Source organism: Sciurus carolinensis, chromosome 11, assembly GCF_902686445.1.
Source record: "Sciurus carolinensis chromosome 11, mSciCar1.2, whole genome shotgun sequence".
NCBI lineage: Eukaryota > Metazoa > Chordata > Mammalia > Rodentia > Sciuridae > Sciurus > Sciurus carolinensis.
The window spans coordinates 118158142-118180926 of record NC_062223.1 but is presented as its reverse complement, the minus strand read 5'-3'; the positions used below and the strand labels follow the sequence as shown (position 1 = coordinate 118180926).

General features: G+C 56.4%; 1 protein-coding gene across 4 annotated transcripts in view; it reads left to right on the top strand.

The window, feature by feature from the left end:
* Positions 1-2618: 2618 nt before the first annotated feature.
* Bcl9l (BCL9 like) overlaps positions 2619-22785 on the top strand; it is a 29395-nt gene continuing 9228 nt past the window's right edge. The window contains exons 1-5 of one of the 4 annotated variants that reach the window (XM_047516426.1): positions 2619-3421; positions 9768-9825; positions 18662-18763; positions 20003-20388; positions 20986-21105. In XM_047516426.1, coding sequence (XP_047372382.1) covers positions 18738-18763; positions 20003-20388; positions 20986-21105 — 532 coding nt within the window. In that variant the 5' untranslated portion in view covers positions 2619-3421; positions 9768-9825; positions 18662-18737. The remainder of the gene's footprint in view (positions 3422-9767; positions 9826-18661; positions 18764-20002; positions 20389-20985; positions 21106-22785) is intronic. The other 3 variants (XM_047516427.1, XM_047516429.1, XM_047516428.1) reach the window with 3 other exon arrangements.

Here is a 22785-nt window from a genome sequence, read left to right as displayed (position 1 = left end):
TTATCAGGAAGCCAGGCAGCTGGAGAGAGTGGGGAAGCCAGGATGCCAGGATCTGCTTCTCCTCCAGGGCCCAGGAAGGTGTCTCCACCGAGATGGGGGTGTGGGCGCAGCCCAGCAATGAAATGATGTGGGGGGTCGAGGGGCAAGTGAGGGGCGCTGGGCAATCCGACTGCGGCCTCGCAAACCCCGCCCTCGGACGCTGACTGACAGCATGCTCAACCAATGATTGAAGTCATTGTGGGGCTCCAGGTTAACCCTTTCTTGGGTCTCTAGTTGTTTGAGCTGATAGAGTCGCTTCCCAGGAACTGCTCCCCTGGCCCGAACAGCTCCCACGTTCTCTGGCTACTGCACGAGCAGGTGAGGAGTGCCAGCTGGAAGATCCGTTCGTCCCAGTAATTCCAGCAACAGAAAGATGCGTAATCTCCGATAATACGCTTCGCTATGGCCTCCCCCAGTCCCAGCCCCAAAGTAAATAAATTGTAACACAAGATGTGGTTGCGGATACACACTGTATTTCCAGAAAAAGCCCCTCATGGCTCTGGCACAGTCACAGTGAGCCACGAATAGGCAACTTAACACACCCTTGCCCATGCCGGCACTTCCACCCACAAATGCCGACAACGACTCTCGCTGACACACCTGTGACATCCCTCGTGACACAGTGACACACAGATATACGGAAATACAGTAGTTCCCCGAGTTCTCCAGTAGAGGGAGCTGCTCGATTCCAGCAACGTGCCGCTTGCCTCCTCTTTCGCTCCAGGGTTCCACCCAGAACTCGTGGCTGCCCAGAGCTCAGCTCGGCATCCCGACCTGGAACCTACGCTAGGGGAATGAGTCACAGCCCCACCCTGGGGAGCGCTCCACATGGCTGCTCCACAGGACATACCGAACACTCTTGAACTTGACTGTGTAGCACATTTGAGACCCCTTGCAATGCGTCCACACTCATCCCTACAAACGTTGTTTTCCAGACCTACTATGAACTGAACTTGTGCCAAAAGGATCACAAAAAGCTTATGTGGCTTGTCATATATGTGATACTGTAAATGGAGTGGACCCTTCTAAATACTATTCTGTTTTAGAAATGGCCTTCTGCTGGGAGAGGAGGGGAAGAAATTAAAACCTAGTTCCCTGAGCTAGGTACTATCCTAGATGCTGGGATTAGTCTCTTTGGGTTTCAGTTTCATCTCTTTTAATGAAGATAAGACCTAACTCAGAATCATGATGATTCAACCCCTAACCTAGCACAGTGCTTGGTACAGCAGTTAGTAGGCACTTGGGAAAGTTTTGTTGATTGGATTGAAGCATGACCATGAGATCATGTGTATGAAAGTGCTCTGTAAACTGTGTTAGGCACACATGAGGGGTTATGATGTTATCTTCTGTCTATTAGGCTATCTTCATCCTCATGACAGACAGACACACACGCACGCACGCACGCACGCACTCACGCACTTGAACCTCCCCTGACCTTGCTCAGTACCTAATTTCTGGCACTGTCAATCCATCAAATCAACATTTACTTAAGTTTTACTATGAACCTAGCCAGTACTTGAGCCTACCTTGAGGTGAACATAGAGGACACAAGGCATAGCCTGAGCCCTCAGGAATCTTTGGGGCCAACTAGACAGACACACAGGAGAAACAAGGTAAAATACAAGTAAGCATTCAGGTGGGTGGTATACAAATGATAGCTGGTCAGAAGAGAAGGAGGTTGCTGAAGCTAGAGTTTTCTGGAGAGAGAGAACAGTGGAAACAGAAAGGAGCAAACAGACTTGTTAATTTCCTTCCCTTCTTAAGTAGTCAATGTTTGTCACTTGTTGGTATTAATTCTTGGTGGGTGGGGAAAGTGCCCTGGGATAAGGAGATTCAAATTCTAGTCCTGGGTCTACCATGGTCTAGCTGTTTAACCCTGAGTGAGTCCTTAGATAATGCAAGTCTCAGTTTCCTCACCTGTGTAATGGGGCCAAAACATCTTTCTTGCAGGGTCCTGGTGAACACTGAAATAACATGTGATATGCTTTTAAAAAGTGCCTTATAATTTCTTTTTCAGTGTATCTACTATCCCATAAGGCGATAGAGAGAGAGAGAGAGAGAGAGAGAGAGAGAGAGAGAGAGAGAGAGAGAGAGAGAGAGGAAGAGAGAGAAGCCTTTTAAGGTTAGGAGAAATTTCTTTTGAGAAGACAAAGGTTTCACTTCCACAAACATTTTCTTAGCATCCACTTTACACCCCTGCTGAGGCTTGAGATGAAAATTCAGTCTATGTCCTCATGGTGTACTGGGGGCGGTGGGGAGAGGAATAAAAGAGATGTTCAGTGCATAATGGATGTGGGTGGGTACATTGAAGAGGGAAGCCAGTGCGCTGTGTGAGTGTGTGTGTGTGTGTGTGTGTGTGTGTGTGTCCAGGCAACTCCCACTCCTTCCAGTCCGCACACATAGGAGGGTAGATTTGTAGGACCTCTCCCTAGCCTGGGATGCTGTTGGTGCGTCTCCTCCCCAGTCCTCAGGAATGGGGAGGAGAGAAAGACAGAAGCCCCCCCTCCCCGCCCCCAGGCCAACCTGCCTCGCGCTAGCCGGCTGGGCGCCTTACCGAGTCAGACCACTGGGAGGCTGGGGGAGCCGGGTTGGGCGAGGAGACGAGCGAGATGGGGGAGCTCTTATTTTGACAGGGGCCTCTCCGGGCTCTGGTATGAAGGCAGAAGGAGGCAGCCAGAGAGCCCCGATGCTTATTCAGGCTGGGGAGAGGAACCGAGTGGAGGGGCGAGCGAGGCTCCGGCAGTGCAAGGGAGCCCGGGGAGGCGGCGGCGCGCGGCGGAGCCAGTGGCCGGACATGCCCCGGACCCGGGGCCGCTGCACCACCGCCGCCGCCCGGAGCCAGCCGGTCGGACGCCCGCACGCCTGGGTCCCCCGGCGCCGCGCCGCCCGGGGGCTGAGACCCGGACCCTCGGCGTCCGACCAACAATAAGCGCCTAGACAGCCCCTTCCCCGCCCCGCGCCCGCCGTCCCCGCGGGCCTTGGGGAAAGTGAAAGGAGGAGTAGAAGGAAGGAAGAAGGACGGAAGGAAGGAAGGAAGGGAGGAGGAGCTGGAGCAGGAGTCCGAGCCGTGAGGTTCGGGGCCGAGACCCCAGCCCCGAGCCCTGGCCGGAGCGGGTGTGCGCCCTCTCCCGCCGCTGCCCGGCGCCCACGACCATGCTCCGCCGTCGGGAGACAGGAACCCAGGCTCCCAGCGATCCCAGGATAACCTCTCCCGGGCCGGGCTGGTATTGAGATCAAGGCGTCCAGGATCAAAAGATCACCGCCTGCCCGCCCTCTCCGCACCTCCAAGTGGCAAGCAGGAGGACCCCACTCTACCCGCCGACCCTCACCTGGTCATGGCGTCCAGCTCCGGCCTGGCGTGACGACCCCCGACCCGCGCGAGGTGAGGGGTGGGCTGGGGCGAGGGCGAAAGTCATGCCAGGCCAGCAGCAGTGCGAGGAGGGAGATCCAGTTTGAATCGGGGAGGGGAAACACAGTCTGATTGTCTCTTGCCCTCTGGCACGCACCCCCAGACTGTTCAAGGGGCGGGGGACGCCCCCAGGGTCAGTGGAGGCTACTCTTAGGCCCCCAATTAGGTTGGCAGCCCCAAAACATAGGGAGAAAGGCTTAGGGGCAGCCTGGGGACCCTGCCACCCTAGCATAGAGAACAAGGCCGGCCTTGGGCCAGCTGGAGCAGCGAACCCTGCCCTGGGGGCTTCTGGGAGATGTAGTCCCCCTCCCAGGTTCACCAACCCCGTGGGTCCCAGCACCCCAGCACTCCTCTCTTGCCTGATGGGAGCTTCCAGAAGGAGGTGGGTTGGGGCTGGAGAGAGCTGGGGTCACCCTCTGCCCCCAGGCACTACCTTTGTGCAGCAGGAGCCCCGAGACTGAAGGAGCCTTCTTTGCCAAGGATTCTTGAGTGCTGTGGGCTTGGCTGGGGGTGGGGCAGTCACAGTTCCTTGGAGGTGTCCCCGCACTGCTAAGGGGAGGTGGCCCCTGCCACGGTCCAAAGGAGCCTTTGGGGAAGAATGTGAGGAAGAAAAGTGAGACTTAGGCCTTTTTCCAGACTGGGGTAGTACTATCCCAGTGCTGCTGGAATTTGGTTTCAGGCAACAGGGAAGTTGGGTCTCCCCTTCTCCCTCTTGGGGGCTGAGAAGGGGAATGTCCCTTAAAGTCTGGGAGTCTGGAGCATGTCTCCTTGGAGCAATGAAGCCAGGATCAGCTTCTGTCTGTCTGTCCAGCTTCCTTCCTTCCGGGTTTTTCTGACACCCCCTCCCTCCCTCCTCCTTCTGTCTGTCTGCTGCTTGGAGTGTGTGTCTGTGTCCCTGTCTGGGGGGGCCTCTGCTACAGGAAGAAAAGTGTTGTTCTGACAGAGGTGAGCTGGAAAAGGGGCTCTATGGCCCCCTTGATCTTTTGCCCTCCCTCCCTCCTAGCCTTGGTGTACTGTGTTACCTGGGAAGGCTGTCTGCATTGTATCTGCCAAAATCCCACCGGTGTCTCTGAGCAGCTTTCAAAACAGACCAGGGGTGGGGAGGGCTTCCATTCTCCTTCTTCTCGCTGACTCTCCCGGGAGCAGCCACTTCCTCAGGGCAGGGATTCCTCTGCTATCCCCCAGCACAGGCTTGGCTGCCTTCACTGGGTCAGGACCACAATTTCATGGCCCCAGGGGAAGAGCATGCTGAGGCCCTGTCTTCCTGATGTCTGTTCTGAGGCCTGGCTGATAGACGCCTTAGGACTGAGTGAGAATGGAGGAGGAAGGTGAGGGGCAAAGTGGGCAGCAGGGATCTGGTACTAGGAAGGAAGGTGCTGCCTTCCCCAGGTGGATCTGTCTCCTTGGCCTTGGATGACCAGGCCTGGAAGGCCAGCTTTTTGGCCATCTCCTTCTAGGGGAGTCTCAGCTACCCTTATTGGGATAAGGGTTCATGTTGCGAGAGGTGCCGATGAAGGGCAGTTGTCCTATAATCTTGAGTCCAGAGTGCCTCTTGTGCCCCAAGGTAGCAGGGGCTGTATGACTGGAAATGGGTTCTGGAGGCCCATAGGAAAGCTCAGAATGAGTCTCTAATTACTAGGTTGGAAAGTCTGGGAGTGGGCAGATATGCCAGGGTCCTAGAGAAGGATTGGGGTCCAGCTACAGAAATCTGGGGCTAGCACATCTGTACTAATTTGGAAACAAGTGATCTTGCTTGCTGGAAGTACATTGGATACCCATGACTCTGCTTAGCTAGTTCCTACCTCCTGGTACCTGGGTTAAGCAGGAGCCTTAGGCTAGTGGCTCAGCTTCCATGACCAGGCAGGGCAGTAGCCTTCTGGGCAGAGGCCTAGCGGGTGGCAGTGTCGACTCAGCAAGGGCTGGAATGCCTGGCACCTGCTTTAGATTAAAGGAGATGCTGTGCATAGGGGGGCTGCTGTCTTTGGGGGTGTGGCTGGGATGGAGCTCCAGGGAGCCCAGGAGGGTGGTGGGGAGGAAGGTGCTAGGGGTTGCAGGCAACAGCAGCTCTGGCAAGAGTGAAGGGAGCAACATAACACCAGCTCTCCAACCTTTCTCCAGGGAGTCAGAGGAGGAGCTAGGGACACCCCCCACCACACACGCACACTGCCTCTGGCGCCTGCAGGCTGAAGTTCTGTCCCAGTGCCCTGGGGCAACTCTGGGGAGCCACGGTGTCTGTGTCCAGTCTTCCCAGGATCACAAGAGGCCCTCAAAGAGGTGGAGGGCACTGTGGGGTTCCTGCTGCCCTGATGCTGTGTTCCTTTCCCTGGAGCTCTTTGGTTGCTGATAGTGAGGAACCTCAAGAGCCTGGGCACCCAAGGGTGACAGGGAAATGGCATCCCTTGCTTCCTTGTACCAGAGCCCTGGGCACTGCCCTGTTGCTGACCCCCGGGGGAGTCAATAAAGGGGGATGGCACCGTGGGAAAGTGGGCAGCCGTGGGAGCGAAGCGGGTACAGGCTAGGTGCCGCGGGCAGGGAGCCTCTGCCAGCCCGCTCTCCCTGGGGTGGGGCTGGCTGTTCCAGGGACTGGCTCAACCTGTTGAGCACCTGGCTGCTCTAGCTTGGCTTCTGTGCCCCTGCGTGCCAGACCCAACAGCTGCCCACCCATAGCTACACTGTGGAGGCTCACACCAGGGGCCTGGGGAAGAGACTCAGATTGACTCCAGGGATCAGGTAGGGGCTCTTGTCAGGGCTGAGGATCTCTTCCATGGAGTGCTAAGTTTCCCCAGGTCCCATACTCTAAGTCCCACAGCTGAGGCTTGAGAGCTGCATAGCCAGGGCCCTGAGCCGAGGGGCTAGGTGAAGAAGGCCACAGCCCTGGAGCAGCTGAGCTGCTGCATGTCACTTGGATGGGCGGCCCTGAAGGCAGCCTGGAGTTACAGCCTGGAATTTCCTCTGCTGGGTGCCAGGGCCAGGCCTCCAGAGCCCCGCCCCCAGCCTGGCCTGACCTCCCCTCTCTCCCCCCTCCCTCTGTGAGCTCTGCTGACTTTCCCTAGAGGTTGGGGGAGGGGCAGTAAGGGCATCCTGGCTGCCATGGGAGGGGTGACTTCCTGGGTGTGGGGTATGTTGTGTTTCACTGCCTCAGTCTCCCCTAGAGGCCTCTTGTGGAGGGTAGGGAAGCCCTGGGTTGCCAGGAGGCTGCCCTGACTGGGCAGTCCTGGAAACGCCTAACTCTGCAGGCCTGGGCTGCCCCCCACCAGCCGACCCCTTAGTTTTCAACCCATTTTGGGGCTCTGCTAGCAGGCTGGGAAGCAGAGCCATGGGCTGTGTCGGAGAAGAGAAAGTAGTCACTGCCACCCATGAGTGGGGAAGGGACGCTGTCAGGTTCCCCCTTACTCTCAGTCCTGAGGGCTGAGTGGAAGCCTTCCTCTGCCTCCTTAGTTTTCTGTCAGTGTCAAAAGCCAAGGCCTTTCCTTCTTTGCCTCCTGTCCAGCAGCCCAGGCCCTCCCTGTCTGGCTGTGGGCCAGCCGTACCTCCTAACCTTGGTGTCTCTTTCTGGGCCCCCTTTCGCATAGTCTGGGACTCCCTCTATCCAGTTCTCTCCTGCGATAGCCCTGGGTGAGCCTGTCTTCCCCTCCCCCCCACTCTCCACCCCCAGCCTCAACTGGGAATGGCCCTGAATCCAGCATTTCTAGCATTTCGAAACCAGGATTGTTTTGAAATCCCTGAGTGCTTCTCCACCCCCTCTGACTCCCGGCCCCCAGGGGTTGTCCTCTAATCTGACTTCACGCTGTGCCTTGAGAGGTGGCTCCTCTGAGTTTGTGTGCTAGCACATGGCCACGTACTACTTTGTGTGCCTGTGTCTGTGTGTGTATCGCAGAGTAGGTGTATCTTCTGCTGGCAGTTCTGTGTGACTGGCCAGTATCCTGGATGTTTCCTGAGCTTTCTTGAGCTGCCTGGAAATTTGGGCGTCTCTGTGAAGGGCTTGGGGTATATTTTTAGGAGCTACCTTGAATGTGCTTGTTTTCTGGTTGCATGCATCTGGGGGTATCCTGAGGAGAGTGTGCTGGGGTGTGTCTGTGATGTGTGCATGTGCACGTGCTCACACACTCACTCCTGTGCTTTGCATACCCCCCTCCCTGGGAACATGTCTGGGGTGTGTAGTCACAGGTCTCCTGCAGCTCCCTGGGACATGGAGTCCTCTGCCCTTTGATAGGGAGGTTTCTTGGAGTAGGGCCGAGGCTTCTGGCAATTCTGTGGTCCTTGGAGTGGGGAGACTTTGGGATGAACCCTTGTTGCCTTGTGAGCCTCTGCTTTTCCCTCTCCCTCTGCCCTTCACCGCCAGGGGCCCCACAGCACCAGCCTACCCTCTTGTCCTACGGATACAGCGGTGGTTGATTCAGCAGTGCTCTGAAGTAAAGGGCTGGGGAAAGGAAAGTGACCCCTTCACTCCTAGAATCACTTGCTTCTTTGGGGACAGGAAACAGTCAACCACATGGAAACTGGGAGCTTGGTGGCAAATTTAAGGTTCGGAACAGTTGATTTCCCCAGCTAGGGGCAAATAACAAAATAAGACAAGATGTTCATATTTTCAACCTGAGCCAGAGACAGGGCCATGGAATCCAGGCCCAGGCATTTGGGGTGGGACCAGCTGCTATTGTATCCTTGATGCAGGGAAGTCCTTCTTGATGTTTAATCTCGTTCTCTCAACTGCAGTTAGACAGTGTTCTGTAGGAGGGGAGGGTCCAAGGGTTTTATTTTTTGTTTGTTTGTTTCTTTTTTGGCATTGGGGATTGAACCCAAGGGCACTTTACCACTGAGCCACATCCCCAGCCCATTTTATATTTCTTATTTTGAGACTGGTGGGTTCTTGCTAAGTTGCTGGGGCTTGGCTTTGAACTTGTGATCCTCCTGCCTCAGCCTCCAGAGCCACTGGGATTATAGGCATGAACCACCATGCCCAGCTATTTTTTGTTTCTTTTGACCAAAGCAAGGGTGGTGATGGCGGACTTGTCTGTGTGGGCTATGGGCACTGGAAGCTCTAATACCTTGCTCTGACTCAGTTTCCCATTCTGGAATCTCAGGCAATGCTTTCCTCTAGAAGTACATGTGACAAGCCAGTGAGGAAAGAAGAGGGCTGAGGCAGGGGCTGTTTGTATGATTTGAAGACCTGTGGAGATAGCGGCAGGGGTGAGCATGAGGATAGGCTGTCCCTTTTAACCCCCCTCCCTGTGGCCTCTGGTCCAGGGCACAGTGGGAAGAAGGGAGGGAGAAAGGCACAGATTGGCACAGTGTTCAGTAACCCAGCAGGGGGAGGGCCTTGGCAAGGACTTTTCAGTTTGTTTCTCAATCTGTCTCTGAGACACGCACACACACGTCACTGCAGACACCTTCAGGAGATGAGCCCAGAAAAGTCATCCAGGTGTTGGTAGGGCAGGGTGGTGCCAGATGGGGCCATGTGGAACCAGCTGTGTACTTGCAGACTGATGCCCTGTGCTACCTGTCCCCTAACTCTGAAAGCCAGAGGACCGCTCCCAGCAGCCCTGTTCTGGGCCTGGGAGCAACACAGGCTGGAGAGGGTTAAATCTGGTTGGCAGAGACCCCCCCCAACACACATCAGTGCAGTAAGAGAGAGGGAGGGGTGGTTAGCAGCTTGCTCTAGTTGGCGTCTCTCCCAGAATTCTTCGGAAAAGAACTCCCCTTTGACCCCCAGTACAAACTGAGCCCAGCCACCAGCTTTCCTCCCGCCTGCTGTGGGAGCTTCACCCAGCCCCCCTCTGCTGAACTGCTCACCCCAGGCCCTCCCACCCAGACCAGGTCCTCAGGACTTTGTGTCTTCAGGGAACCAGGGCTATAGCCAAAGAGACCACACAGGGACATCGGCCCTGCAGCTATTCTTTCTCCTGACATAGGGTAACCTGGGGGTGGCTGCCTTTGGAAGCCAGGGTCCTCAGGCCTCCCTGGCCTCCCTCCCCCAGGTCCTTAGGCCAGGTCGTGGGAGTCCTCCGCCTCTCCTCTCTCCCTGTGGGGCCAAGCTCTCAGGGAGCTCTAAGCTCTTCCAGTGCTGCTTCTCCTTTCCTGCTTCCAGGATAGGGAGGGGAGTGGCGATGTGGGGCAACTGGGTCAGGCTTGGCTCCCAGCCAGTCCACAGAAGTCCTGGGGGGGTGGGGGTTCTGAGCAGCTCAGAGACTTCCTGGAGCTGCAGGCTGAGTGTGCGTGTATACGTGTTTATGTCGTGGGGGGGGCTGGGACTGGGGTTCTGGGAGGAGCAGGGGCATAGGTTGCTGGCCTGGGGCTTCTAGCTGTGACCCTCTCTCCACAGGGAGCCCCCTTCCCAGACCACACCCTTGAGCCTGAGCCCGACACACTCTATTCCGGAGGTGAGAGGTCCATGTGCTTGTGTGTGTCCTTCTTGGCCTCCCTGATCTCTGTCCGCAGTGGCCGCATCATCCTGGCTTAGCCTCCTGCTCGGCTGTTTGTCTTCTGGGCTCCCTCCTCCTGGCTTTCTGCCCCGACTTCTTCTGTGTTCCCCTCCCCGCAGAGGAGGGAGGTCTCCTCTGGCTCCTGGTGGGCAAATAGCCTTCAATTTAGAACTGGTAGGGAGTGGGGGCAGGGCTGGGACAGGAAGGGTTAAAGCTGGATTCCAGTGAAGGGCCACAGCTTTTCTAAGCTGCATCTTTCTCTGGGGAGGTGGGAGAGTCATCCCAGTTCCCCTGGAGGGCAAGGTAGACTTCCCCCTCCCTGGCTTTGACCTCTCCTGACTGAGTCAAGTCCAGGGTGGCCACCAGCCACCCTAGTGTGGTTTCTGCTGCCCAGGCCCTATAGGTGCAGCTTACGTACAGAGGCACATTCGTGCATGTGCGCGGGCACACACACACACACACACACACACACACACACACACACACACACAGAGCCTCCCTCCCTCCCCTTCTTCCTTACTTAGCAACAACTCCCTGAATTCACAACAAACACTCCTGTGGGCTCCTGTTGGACTAGGGAAAGCTAAAGGAAGCCAGGGATAGGGAGGTGCTTCTCCTGGACCTTCCTCAGGAAAGAGAAGCTTCTAGTCCCTTCACCTAATCGCCCCTTCCCTGCCGGAGGCCACTATCCCGAGGGACAGGGAGGAAGTGGACCTGATTCCAACTCAGGCAATGAAAAAAAGTGGGGATCAGTAGACAGGTGTGGCTGAGCAGGTGGGTGTGGAGCAGGACTTGGACTCCACCCTTGCCTGGCAGGTCAAACTTGACCTTTGACCCCCACCTGGGGTATGAGGGGGCAGCAGACTTCATTTTAGTCTAGGGCATTTCACAGCAGGGGCTGTGTTCTGTCGACCTGGAAATTTGCCTTGTGACATTGCTGACTGTTAGGGACCTGGATGGGTGAGGAGGTAACGGACTGGAGTGGGTGGGGCTATGGCTAGTACCTAGAACTTTGCTCTCTGGTAGCTTAGACCAGGCAGGGCACCTGTATAAAGGGGGTGAGGCACACTTTGATCTCCTCCCCTGGCAGGAACTGTGACCTCGAGTGCTGGACCTGGACTCATCAGGAATGGAGGGAGGGTGTGTGGATGAGGATGTGAGGCTGGGAAGCTCATTCTTTCGTCACAGCAGGAAGACTGATACCGTGGTGCATCTGCATTGTGCATTGGTGAAGAACCCAACTGCTGGCTTCACCTAGCTCTTCTGATTGTGGGCTGTATGTCTTGGGCAAGCTTCTTAATTCCTTTTCCTCCTTTTTCTTACCTGTAAGATATGAATAATAGAAGTTGCTTTCTAGGGCTGGGCATTGGGGCCTGTGCCTTTGGTCCCAACTACTCCAGAGACAAAAGGATCTCTTGAGTCTAGGGGTTCAAGGCTAGCCTGGGTAACATAATGAGACTCTGTGTCAACAGTAATAATAATAATAATAATAATAATAGTGATACTAATAAGTACTTTTTAGTTGTTATTCTGAGTATTCAATTGTATAATGCAAGTGAAGGACTTGAGTAAATGCTCAGAAAATGTTTGGGATCTCCCTCATTGTTATTTGCCAGAACTGTTCACAGGAGTTCTTGACCTTCCCGGGGGCTTTAGCAGGGAAGGCTGGAGTGTGGGTGGGGCGGAGACAGCCTTTCTAGCACTCCTGAGTCCTCAACTCTAATACCTTCCAGGCCCACTTTCTTGCTGCCTCAGTTTTCCCACAGTTGGTGTCAGATGACACCTTGATTGCAAGGTTTCCGGATGGCCACCAGGTCTGGGGAAGGACAGGAGCCATGGACTTGTTTCCCTCCCTATCTCCCAACACTTTTCAGGGCTGAGCCTCCCTCCCCCAGGCTGTTTGCTCCGTTCAGCTTCAGCACCCCTCCTACCATCCATCCCCTGCTGCTCTGTTCTTTCATCAGGCTGAACAAGACACTTAGTCTTTAAATGACTTCAATGGCTGCCTCCTCTCCTTCCTGGCCTAGGGATCAGGGACCTTCCTTGGGGAGAATAGTGGTAGTGTGGAGCTGTACTGTGGATGGCAGCTGTTATGTCTGCCTCAGGTCTCTGGGTTCCCTGGATTCCCTGCCTGGGCATTTTCCTTGAGTGTGGAGTGTCAATGCCCAGGACTGTGATGCATATAGAAGCCCAGGAGGGTATGCCTGGCATTGCTAGCTATAGAGGGTCAAGGGCATCCTTAAGCCTAGAGGGAAGCAGGGTCATATCAGCATCCATGATGTCCAGAAATTCTCCCAGGGCTGCATGGGGGAGTGTTGGCCATGCTGGAGAAGGTCATGCTTTGGGGTTGGAGGTTGTAGCTCAGTGGCAGAGCATTGCTTAGCATGTGTGAGGCCTTGGGTTTGATCCCCAGCACTGCAAAGAAAGAGAGAAGAGAGAGAGAAAGTAAGTCATTTAGTTCTCCCTTAGCCTGCGTGCCCTGGAGCAAAGAATGCTGAATGCCACTGGGTGCCCAGACCTCCCAAAGGCCCTGGGATGAGAATGGATGGTGGAGGGACTCAGGCTTGGGAACTTCTACTTGAGGAGCCCTGACGTAGATGGTGCCCCTCACAATGAGGAGAGCTATGCAAAAAGATGGGTGGAAATCTAGGAATTAAGATGTGGCAGAAGTGCCTGGGATACCAAGGCGCCTTGGTCTGAGGCCTAGGCTTGCTAGCAGGTGCCCTCTCTGGTCTGGTACCAAGAGGGATGGACCAGAGCCCCTGGCTATGCTCCCTACTTCCTCGTGGAACAGAGAGAATCTCCCGCTTCTGTGAGCTTGGGGTGGGGTGGGGGTGGTCAGAGCTCATTGTCTGCATGGGCCATGCCTCACTGCTGGGCTGGCCATGCCTGCAGTGCTCAGCCTCTGGGGCCTGTTCCTTGGGCAGGCTGGGGCTATTTTTGGGATTGGGCTGGGGCTCTGGGGCTGGTTTCAGATGTTCCAATGTGAACAGGAGAAAATGGGAACAGATGGCTGGAGGGTTCTGATCAGCGGGTCCTGCTGGGAGCAGGTTATTTTTAGGGACTTGTTAACTCTTTGGGGGCTTGTGGGGCCACCCTGAGAGGTACAGCCCTCTCTAGCTTAGAAGAGAACAGGTCTTTCCCCTGGATCTCCTACTTTCCAGAACTCTTCATCAGTTGCCCTTTTCTTGCTCCCAGGCCCTCCACTCTTTAAAGAAGCTCTTGGTGAGAGAATAGGCCGTGCTTCCTCCCACCCAACACCACAGGGGATTGCCAAGGGGTCAGGCAGGGAGAGGGGTGCTTGTTGCGGGGGATGCAGGTCACTGTGGAAGGGAAATCCCCCTTCACTTGCCTCCTGGGGTTTTAGACACAAACCTGAGGCTAAGGGGGTGAACAACTGTTCTCTAGGTGCTTGCTTTGGGTTGGAGTATGTCTGTGAGCTTAGTGGTGCCCAGGGGCATGGTAGCAGAGGGAGCTGGCCTCTTCAGGGAGGGCAAAGGAAAAGCTGAGTTTGTACTTGGTAACACTAACATGATGCTCATGGGCCCTGCTAACTTGGATACTCAAAGGGCAAATATCTGGATGATGCCTACTTTTACCACATGCCCACATATTTGGGTGCCATTGAAAGAGATTAAAAAAGGGCCATCAGGGTCAGAGGAGATTTCGAGTAGCTTAGTTATTAGACAGTTTCACTGCTGTTATCTTACTCTAAACGTATCCTCATTTGGGACTGGGGATGTAGCTCAGTAGTAGAGTGTTTGCTTAGCATGTATGAGACCCTAGCAACCAACCAACACACACACACACACACACACACACACACACACACACATCTTCATTTTGTAGGAGGGATGAAGGGAAGGACAAGGTCCCATAGCTCAGAAGGGGCAGAGTGTGGATTGGCACCCTGTCTGCCTGACTGCAAAGCCAGTTCTCATTCCACTGCACCACAGTGCCTACCAGGATCCCAGTCTGGAAGCTGCTGAGAGCACTAGCCCACCTCAGAGTGCAGGTTTATGGAATGGTGTGGAAAAGGAGGCCTGGGGGCAGGGGACCCTGCCTGTCACTGCTCTTACAATCCCCTAAAGCCCTTCTTGCCTCAGGGTGCCAGGACTGACACCAGAAACCCCATTTGGCCTTCCTGTCTCCCCTGCAGGAGGATCACAGGCATACATCCTGTCTCATCACCCCACCCCCACCCTGTCCTGGCCCACATGCCCCTGCTTCCTGGAGGGTCACGGCAGTCTGGATGTCAATGTGGGCAGAGCTCGATTGCCCTCTAGGTGCTGCTGGTGCCAAGAGTTAAGGCCAGGCAGGCAAGGTGAGGGTGCTGGAAGGATGTGTACCTGGGGGAGAGCGCAGAGCCCGGCAGGCAGGCAGGCAGGCGTTGGGTGAGGTCCCGCCCCGTGGTGCGCTGGCTGTGCCAGCAGCCTGCCCGCACTCCACTCCTCCCACAATGGCCCCATTGTTCCCAGCAGCCAGGCAGTTTGGAGGAGGTTCCTCGGCCACCCCTACCCCCCTAAATAGGGGCCAGATTAACCCCTTGGAGGACTGAGGCCAGGTGATGGTCACAGGGAGCGTCCCAGCCCTCTCTCCCTGTTCTGAGAATCCAGGCTTGGGAAGTCACCTCCTACCCATGTGTACCCTACAAGAGGCCACCTCCTGAGATACAGGTCCCCCACAGAGTAGAAGTAGCACCTAGACCCTCTCCCACCCCCATTTTACTACAGGTGCCAGGGGCAGGAAGTGCCAATGGGGTGGCAGGCGGAGACCAGATATATTTGGGCCGGTGGGGCTAATTCCAGCTACCACCGCCTGCCCTACTGGCTCTTGAGCTCCTTTCCTTCCTGTGAAACCAGAGCTGGGTTGGGCCTAGCTCAGGATTTCGGTGGATTTAAAGAGGCAGCACCATCCTTGGCAGCTGGGCTTCTTCTCCCCCTCCCCAGGTAGGATCTGGGATTGAGAGAGGGCCAGAGAGCCTCGCACACATCCCTTCCCCAGGGCTAACCTCTGGCCCTGGCCTCGCTGGGGTACCAGGCTCTTGGCACTCCTCTCTCCCAAACCCTTGGGCGGGTGGGGTGGGCGGGGGTGGGCTGTGGTTTCCTGTGTTGGCTGTTTGTGCCTGGCCCAGAGTGCCCGCCGCCTGCCTGGGCTTCCTGCCCTGTCTTGTTTCCTTGTGCCCCCCACCCTCTCCCCACCCCTCCCCTCGGGGGGAGGGAACAGCCAGGGATTGGGCAGCAGCCTTTGGGGGCACCCCACTGCCAGGGCATGATTACTTCCCCAGGCCTGGCTACACTGGTAATGGTCGAAGGAGCCAGGAGAAGTGAGTTGACCTCAGGCCTGTCCAGGCAATGCCACTTGTCCCTGCAGACTCCAGAAGGGACCATAGACCAGTATGGGCAGAACTGCCTTCCCCCAGGCACCCTGTTCAAAGATCCCAGACTGGAAAGGTCTAGGATCAGGAGTTACCATGGTTCTGCAGGGTTGGGGTTGCCTGACCTTACCCTGGGGCTACAGGTGGAGTAGGGCTGGAAACTCCCAGGCAAAACCTCCCTAGCAAAAATGGTTGATTTGCATGGTCTCCTTTGGCAGAGGGTCGGGGGGAAGTGGGGAAAGTTGCTAGGAACCAGGGCCAGGGGAAGGCCCTCAGAGCCTGGAAGTCCCCATACAGAGGGTCGCAGAGCAACACCTTGGTCCTTAAGCAGATTTCCTGCTGGGTTATGAATCCTTGACCTCCCCACCCCGCTGAGTCACCACCTCAGGAAGAGGAAGTGACCTGAGTGGTGGAGGAGAGGTCTAAGGACCAGGGAGTCCTGATACCCAGGAGAAAGGAGACTTGGGAACTTGTCCTGGGGGCTGTATCTCCCTGAACCAGAGGCCAAGGATCTCATCCCATTTGCCCTCAGCAGGGCCCTGGCCTTCTCCCCATCATGGGGTTCCTAGCTGCTCATTTTCCACTTATAGAGGTGCCTTCACACTGCATGTGGGTACATGGTCCCTTCACAGCATTTTCCGGCTGCTTCTTTGGGGCGTATTCCCCTAGGCCTCGGGCATGTGAAGCAAGGGCTCTACTACTGAGCTGCATCTCCAACCTGGGGGTGGTTTCCAGCAGAGCAATGTGACTGACCCTGACCTGTGGGCCAGCTGGTCAAGCAAGCAGGTTCCTGCTGCTGTGTGAATATCTGCCCTGCCTGTAACAGTTGTGTCCACCTGGACGTTCTGGGCACCGAGGCTTCCTGGTCTCCCTCCTCTAGCTGGGGTCAGGCCCATTTTGACTCTTAGACAGCTGTTTTCCCAGCCCCTAGTTACACAGCCAGGGCAGTGAGCTCAGGCTTTCTCAGCCACCTTGCCTTAGGCACATTCTCCTGGGTATGCTACTGGCCTTTCACTCAGGTGACTTGCACCTGCTCCCTGTTCTGGAGCACATGTCATCTCTTCCCCCCACTGTTGCCCAAAAGTGATGTGTTCCCAGAGTTCCTTCCCTTTCTTTTCACTCATCTTGGGGGCTCCAGACCTGCTTCTAGGAAGGCCCCTTCCTTTATTAAAAACTTCCCCACCAAAAATCAGCCCTCCTGCCTTCCATGGCCAGGCCTTTCCAGTGTCTTTTGGGACTGTGTGAAGGAGGAGGGGGTCTTTGGGAGCTGGGGCCAACTCCTGAGGGGTGGAGGGGGGAGGTGTGAGATGGGAAAGTCCTGACTCATCCGTGCTTGACTCAGCTCGCACTGCGGCTGGGTGGGAGCAGGGAGTGGAGTCCTAGAGGGGAGGGCAACTCAAAGACTCTTCTGGGAAGGAGCCTTAGCCTCACTGGGGCCACTGGAGAGGACTAATTTTCTATGGGTCCCTCTCCAAATTATTATATATCTCCAATTTTTGAGGTTGTTAACAGAAGGTAGTGGGCGGCTTTTCCCCTGACCTGACCCTTACACTGGACTGGACACAGCACCTGGAATGTAAGAAGCCTGCTTATCTGGTGTAGGCTCAGATGTGCATCATGGCTCCCAGGTGACACTGCAGTGCCTGTGGTCATGGCAATGCCAATGCTGTCACCTGAACCAAAGGCACATCATTTCCTTACCCCAGACCTCACTTTCCTCATTGAGAAATGGGATAGTTTTGAAAATCCACCAGCGGGTGAGGTGAGAGCCTGGGATACCTTTCAGCCATAGGCCCACCCACCCCTAAGCCCAGGTGTCTCCAGTGACTTCTGCCTCTGATCTTCCCTGGTTGTGATGAGGGGTGAGGGGAGGCTGCGTCCCAGCTAGGCCCTGGACTTTGGAACCTTCCCTGAGGAGCCTTTCTCCCCAGAGACAGGGCAGGGCGGGAGTGGGGAAAGTCAATGTGTTCTTGGGTTAAGTTAGGGTTAGACTCCCACAGGGTGGCGGGTGGGGCCCTCTCCACCCGAGGTCCCAGACCAGGCTCCCGCAGCCACACAGGGAGCTGCGGGAGTGTGCACGGGTGTGTCTAGTGGGTCCTGTCACCGGACGGCGCTCCTGGGGCCAAGACTCCTCCCCTTCCCTCCCCCACCTTTTACCGGGATCGGCTGCTGGGGGTGGGGGAGGGGGAGGGGACAGAGCAGGGGGTGGTTGGGTGAGGCGTCAGTGTTTGTGTAAGTCTGTTTGTTGGTGTATCTATGGCCCTGTGTGTTTCTTTGTGACTGTAAAGCTCAACTTTCTATGGCTCCCCTGTAGCGGGGCCTCAGTCTTCTCATCTGCTCAATGAGTCGTTGAACTTCTACTCGGCTCGCTGGCGGCCCGGGTGTCTGTGCGCCCCAGGCTGGTCGGCGGCTCTGGCCCCGGCAGCGCTGCTGGGGCCTCCGGCACACCTCCACGGGCTGGCCGTGAGCGCGCCTCTAGTTTCCTGGGCTCCGTGCGTGTCTTTGTCTCCCTGTCCACGTGTGAGCTGTGAGAGTGTGTGAGTCAGAGTTCGGGTACTTGTGGGTCTGCGCCCCCGCCCCGCCGCGCCAAGAGCCTCCTGCGCCTCTGTCCGGCCGGCGCGCGCAAAGCCCCTCGCGGGACTCGTCCGTGTGTCTGTCCGCGCGCGCGCGCGCGCGGGCCGCGAAGAACCACGCTGCAGCCCTGTCCGTCTCCTGCTCCCTGCTCCCTGCCTCGCTGGCTCTGTCGCTCGCTCGCTCTGCCTCTCCGCTGGGGCTCTGCCGAAGGGGGCGGGGTGGGGGTGCAGGGCGGGGGGAGGGGAGGCTCCTGCATTCTTGCGGTCGGGGAGGAATCTGAGCCAGCGTTACTGGTCTCCAGAAGAGCCCAGCTGCAGCCCCGGGGCCCCGCCAGGCCTCTCGCTGCCCGCCCGGGCCTGCTGGGATGGGCACGGGCTAGGCCTCGAGCTGGGGGCGGGGCATTGCCCCCCACCCCGGGCCCCTTGGCGGCTGGAGCGCCTAGGGGCAGGGCGCAGCGCTGGGGCGGGGCGTGAGGGATTCCCGAGCCCAGGGTGAGGGGCGTGTCAGGGAGCGGGAGTCCCCCAGGGGCCCAGGGCAGAACTCACGGCCGCCCCACGCGGCACCTTTGCAACCTAGCCTATTAGTGAATTCTGCGTCTGCAGCCCGTGGGGGGCCGGGGTGGCCTGCTGGAGACTGCAAGCTCCCTGAGGGCAAGGTGCGGGAGGGATGGGGATAGGACTGGTCTTTAGGATCGAGACCCCGTCTCGTAGTCTTCCTCTTCCAGTCCCACCCTTCCTTATCCAGTTCCCTAGTCCCAGGGCTGTTGGGTCCTCCCTTCTCCCCTCCCCCTCTCATACCCCCTCCCCAAGTCACAAGTTTTCTCTTTGGGGCTTGTTGCTGCAGTCCGTGCTCCAGTACCGAGTACCTGGCTGGGCCCTGGGCACGCACAGGGGCCGTAGCCCCACTGTGTGTGGGAGTCATGAGGATCCTGGCTAACAAGACAAGGTGTGTGGGTGTCGTGGAGGGCGGGATGTGTGTGTGGAGAGCGGGGAAGGGAAGGGTCCAGTGGTGATGGGACCGAGCTGTGCTGGTTTGGGGAACGAGCCCACCTGGACACCTGGCTCCTGAGCCACCAGCGGGCTACAGGGGTGGGTGGAGTGGGAAGGCCTAGTCCCAGGCAGGAGCCGCTGCCAGCCTTAGCACCCAGGCCCAGGGGGCAGCAGGGACTGGCAGCTGCTTCTGGTCCCTTCTAGCTCTTCCCTCCAAAAACGGTTAGAGCAGACCCCCACCCACCCTACTGTGGGGTCCGATGGCGCCCCCTGGCCACAGTCTAGCTGGGGGTGGAGGCTGGAGTGGGGGTGGTGACTGCCTCCCTCCTCCTCCCCAGGAGAAGCCGGCAGACAGGGCCAGGCGGCAGCAGCAGGACAGCAGAGCTGAAATAAATCTGAGCTGGTGTGGAATGAGGGGGGATAAATATCCTCTCCCGTGATGTGATCTTTCCAGCGGCTATTAATAGGTCTCCGGGGAGGGGGAGGCGGTGGGGGGAGCGGGCTGGAGCTTAAAGGGCCCGCAGCCTAGGCTGCAGGAATCCTTGGCTTCAAGCTGCACTCCCGTCTGCCTGACACGCCGCTCCCCTCCCCCCTCCTGCTCCTGCCTGCCCGCCAGGCCTGCCGGCCCACCCTCTTCAGGCCTTCCCCTCCCGCTCTGAGGAGCTGTCTGGACCAGTGGGTACCACTCTCAAGTGTGCTTTCCCCATCTCCCCTGGGGAGTAGGGCTGGGACATGAGCAGTGACTCACAGGTCCTGTGTCCCTTCTCTGCCTGTGTTGGGACACCTGGGAGTTGAGGTTTGGGACCTTGGAAAGAGCCTGAAGACAACAAACCCTAGAAGAGCGGGTACTAAAGTATTGGTCAGGTGCTGGGGGGCAGGTTTGCCAGAGAAGCTTGCAGCCTGATGGATACAGGGGCTGTAGTGGGTAATTTCTGTCAACTCCAGACCCTGGTTTCCATTTGAATTGTGGGGGCTGGCCAGGAGGGTGCCCCATCTCCCCTCCCCAAGGTGGGCAAGGGCATCAACCCTTGTCTGAGGAGCCACGGAGGGAGATAGGGAATAGCAGGTGGTCTTGAGATGTTACTCAGCACCCCCCATATCCATCATTAATTAAGGTAGGATGGGACAATTAAAATCCAGACATACCTAGCCTCTAGTAAAGTTAACTTTTCACGTCTCTCCTACCTTCTCCCAGGTTACCCCACCCCAGGAGGAGAGAAGCTCCAGGGAGCCCGCCGCTGTCTCCCCGCGGCCACTGCCCCCCTGCCCCAGCCAAGCCAATGCACCCAGAAAATAAATTGACCAATCATGGCAAGACAGGGAATGGCGGGGCCCAATCCCAGCACCAGAATGTGAACCAAGGACCCACCTGCAACCTGGGCTCGAAGGGCGTGGGGGCGGGGAGCCATGGGGCCAAAGCCAACCAGATCTCACCTAGCAACTCAAGTCTGAAGAACCCCCAAGCAGGGGTGCCCCCTTTCAGCTCCCTCAAAGGCAAGGTGAAGCGGGAGCGGAGCGTGTCTGTGGACTCTGGAGAGCAGCGGGAGGCTGGGACCCCATCCCTGGATTCAGAGGCCAAAGGTACCCCATTTCCTTATCCCCAAGACCTTTGCAACATCTAACCCAACACCTAAACTGGCCAGGAGACCGTTTATCTGTCCCCTTGCCTGATCCTCATTCCATGTCTCCAGTATATATGCACCAGCACCTTTCCTTTATCCCCATCCCACCCGTGAAGTGTCACACAGAGTGATGGGCTTCTGGTCTTTCTGTCCTGCCTTCCCACTACAGACCCTCACACCTCCCCAAGCCTCTTGATCGCCTGGCTCCTGGCTAGTGGGAGCTGTTTGGGAACAGGCACTGGGGCCTGGAAGGGTGGATGCGGCTTCCCCCTCCCCCCCCCAGCCCTAATTAGAACCAGTTGTGGTTGGGGATTATGCTGTGCTTGGTGTTGGGGGGGGGGAGGGGAGACAGGCAGCTGGGGCTGGAGAGAGAAATCAGAAACAAATGGTGGTGTGGTGGGGGCCATGAACTGGCAAAGTGCCCACCATGGCCTGGGCAGTGCCCTCTGGGGTGCGGCATCCTGGAGAATGGACCTGGGAGGGAACCTGGGTGTGGGAGGACAGGACCTCTGGGCACTCACTCTTACCCCTGCCTGCCTACATTCTGCCTGGGCAGAGGTGGCACCCCGGAGTAAGCGGCGCTGTGTCCTGGAGCGGAAGCAGCCATACAGCGGGGACGAATGGTGCTCTGGACCTGACAGCGAAGAGGATGACAAGCCCATTGGGGCCACCCACAGTGAGTGTCCATTGATGCCATGATGCTGTGGCCTATGGTTTCCCCAGGGATGGCTTCCTTAGGGCAACCTCCTTCTCACTGAGTCTGGGCAAGAAATAGCAAGGGCCAGGATTCCAGGCTTCCTCTCTCCTGTCTACTTCGTAGATCTCCTTCTGTACTGTGACAGTCCAGCCCCAACATTCCCAATGCTAAGTGGCCATCTCTTCTTAGGGATCCCTGTGGGGAGGGGCTCTCTCAGGTGGCCTCATTCCTGTCCACCTCACCTGAACCTCTACCATGAAATCCTGGCCTATGCTGCCACCTACTGGTCAGCAGTGAGAGGTGAAGGTCTAGCCTCCCTGGGAGCAGGACAAGTTGACTCTGCTTGCAAAGCAGTGCTAAGCCTGGGTGTGAGCTGACACTTGGCTGGATCTCTGGTGCCCTTCCCTAACCTCTGATTGACTCCAGCAAGTGCCTGGGGCGTGTTACTAGGAAGAGGAGTGGTTGTGGATAGATGCCCACTCCTCACGTTCTTTTATCGATCAGTGTATACCTGGGCCTTCTTTGAGTAACAGGGAGAACCACTGCCCTTTGGAAACCTGCATTCATTTATTTGGTGCTTTTTCCTCAAAGCTTACATCTTTTTTTGACAGGGTTGGGGCAACATAATGCATAAGAAACTAGCCAGAAGCTGGGCATGCTGGCACACACCTGTAATTCCAGTGACTTGGGAGACAGATGCAGGAGAATCACAAGTTTGAGGACAGCCTCAGCAACTTAGTGAGAGCCTGTCCAAAATAAAATATGAAAAATGGTCTGAGGATTGTAGCTCAGTGGTAAAGTACCCTGAGTACAATCCCCAGTAACAAAAAAGAAAAAAGATAAGAAAAAAGAAAAGCTAGTCAGAGAGTGTTAAATTGTGAACTGCTTGAAGGTAGGGACCATAGAAAGGAGAAAGAAAAAATATATACTTTATTGAATCCTTACTTCCTTATTGCAGAGGAGGAAACAGCAACAAATGCGGAATGACTGCACCATGCTGGGGAGGGAAAAAGCTGGCTGGGACTTCAAAGACCATCTAGTCCCAGGTCCCCTCTCTCAGGTGGGACTGCCTGGTGGTCCATGACCTTTGGCTAAACCCTTCAATGGTAGAACCTTCACTGCTTCCTAGGGTAGGACCCTTCCCGTACTTCTCATTCACTTTTGTAACATTAGACTACACCATGTAGAAACTTTGGAAAATGCAGGGAGACGCAAAGAAATTGCTAAGGTCCCATACCAAACCACAGTAACTATTTTAGTTTTACTGCTATTGGATTCTTGAAGAGTTCTTAATGGAGGGGCAGAATAATGCAGACATTAATAGCACAGGGTCAGAGATCAGACTGCTTTGGTTCGCATCCCAGAGTCTCCACTTGTTATTTGTGTAAATTTTGGGAAAAGACCTCAGTTTCCTCCTCTATAAAAATAATCTTTATCTCATAGGGTAGGTAAGAGGAGTGAGTTGATATATGCAATACACTTAGAACAGCGTTAACTTGTGTTTTTATCATTGTACTAGAAAGTTCTTTATTGAAGTAAACTCTGCCTCCCTCCCCATAGCTTGTAGCCAGGAACCTGTTGTGTGTGCAAAATTTATACTGTCTACTTCCCCGGGCAGTCCTTATGCACTGAGGTCTGTTCTCAGGTCTCCCCCAGGCC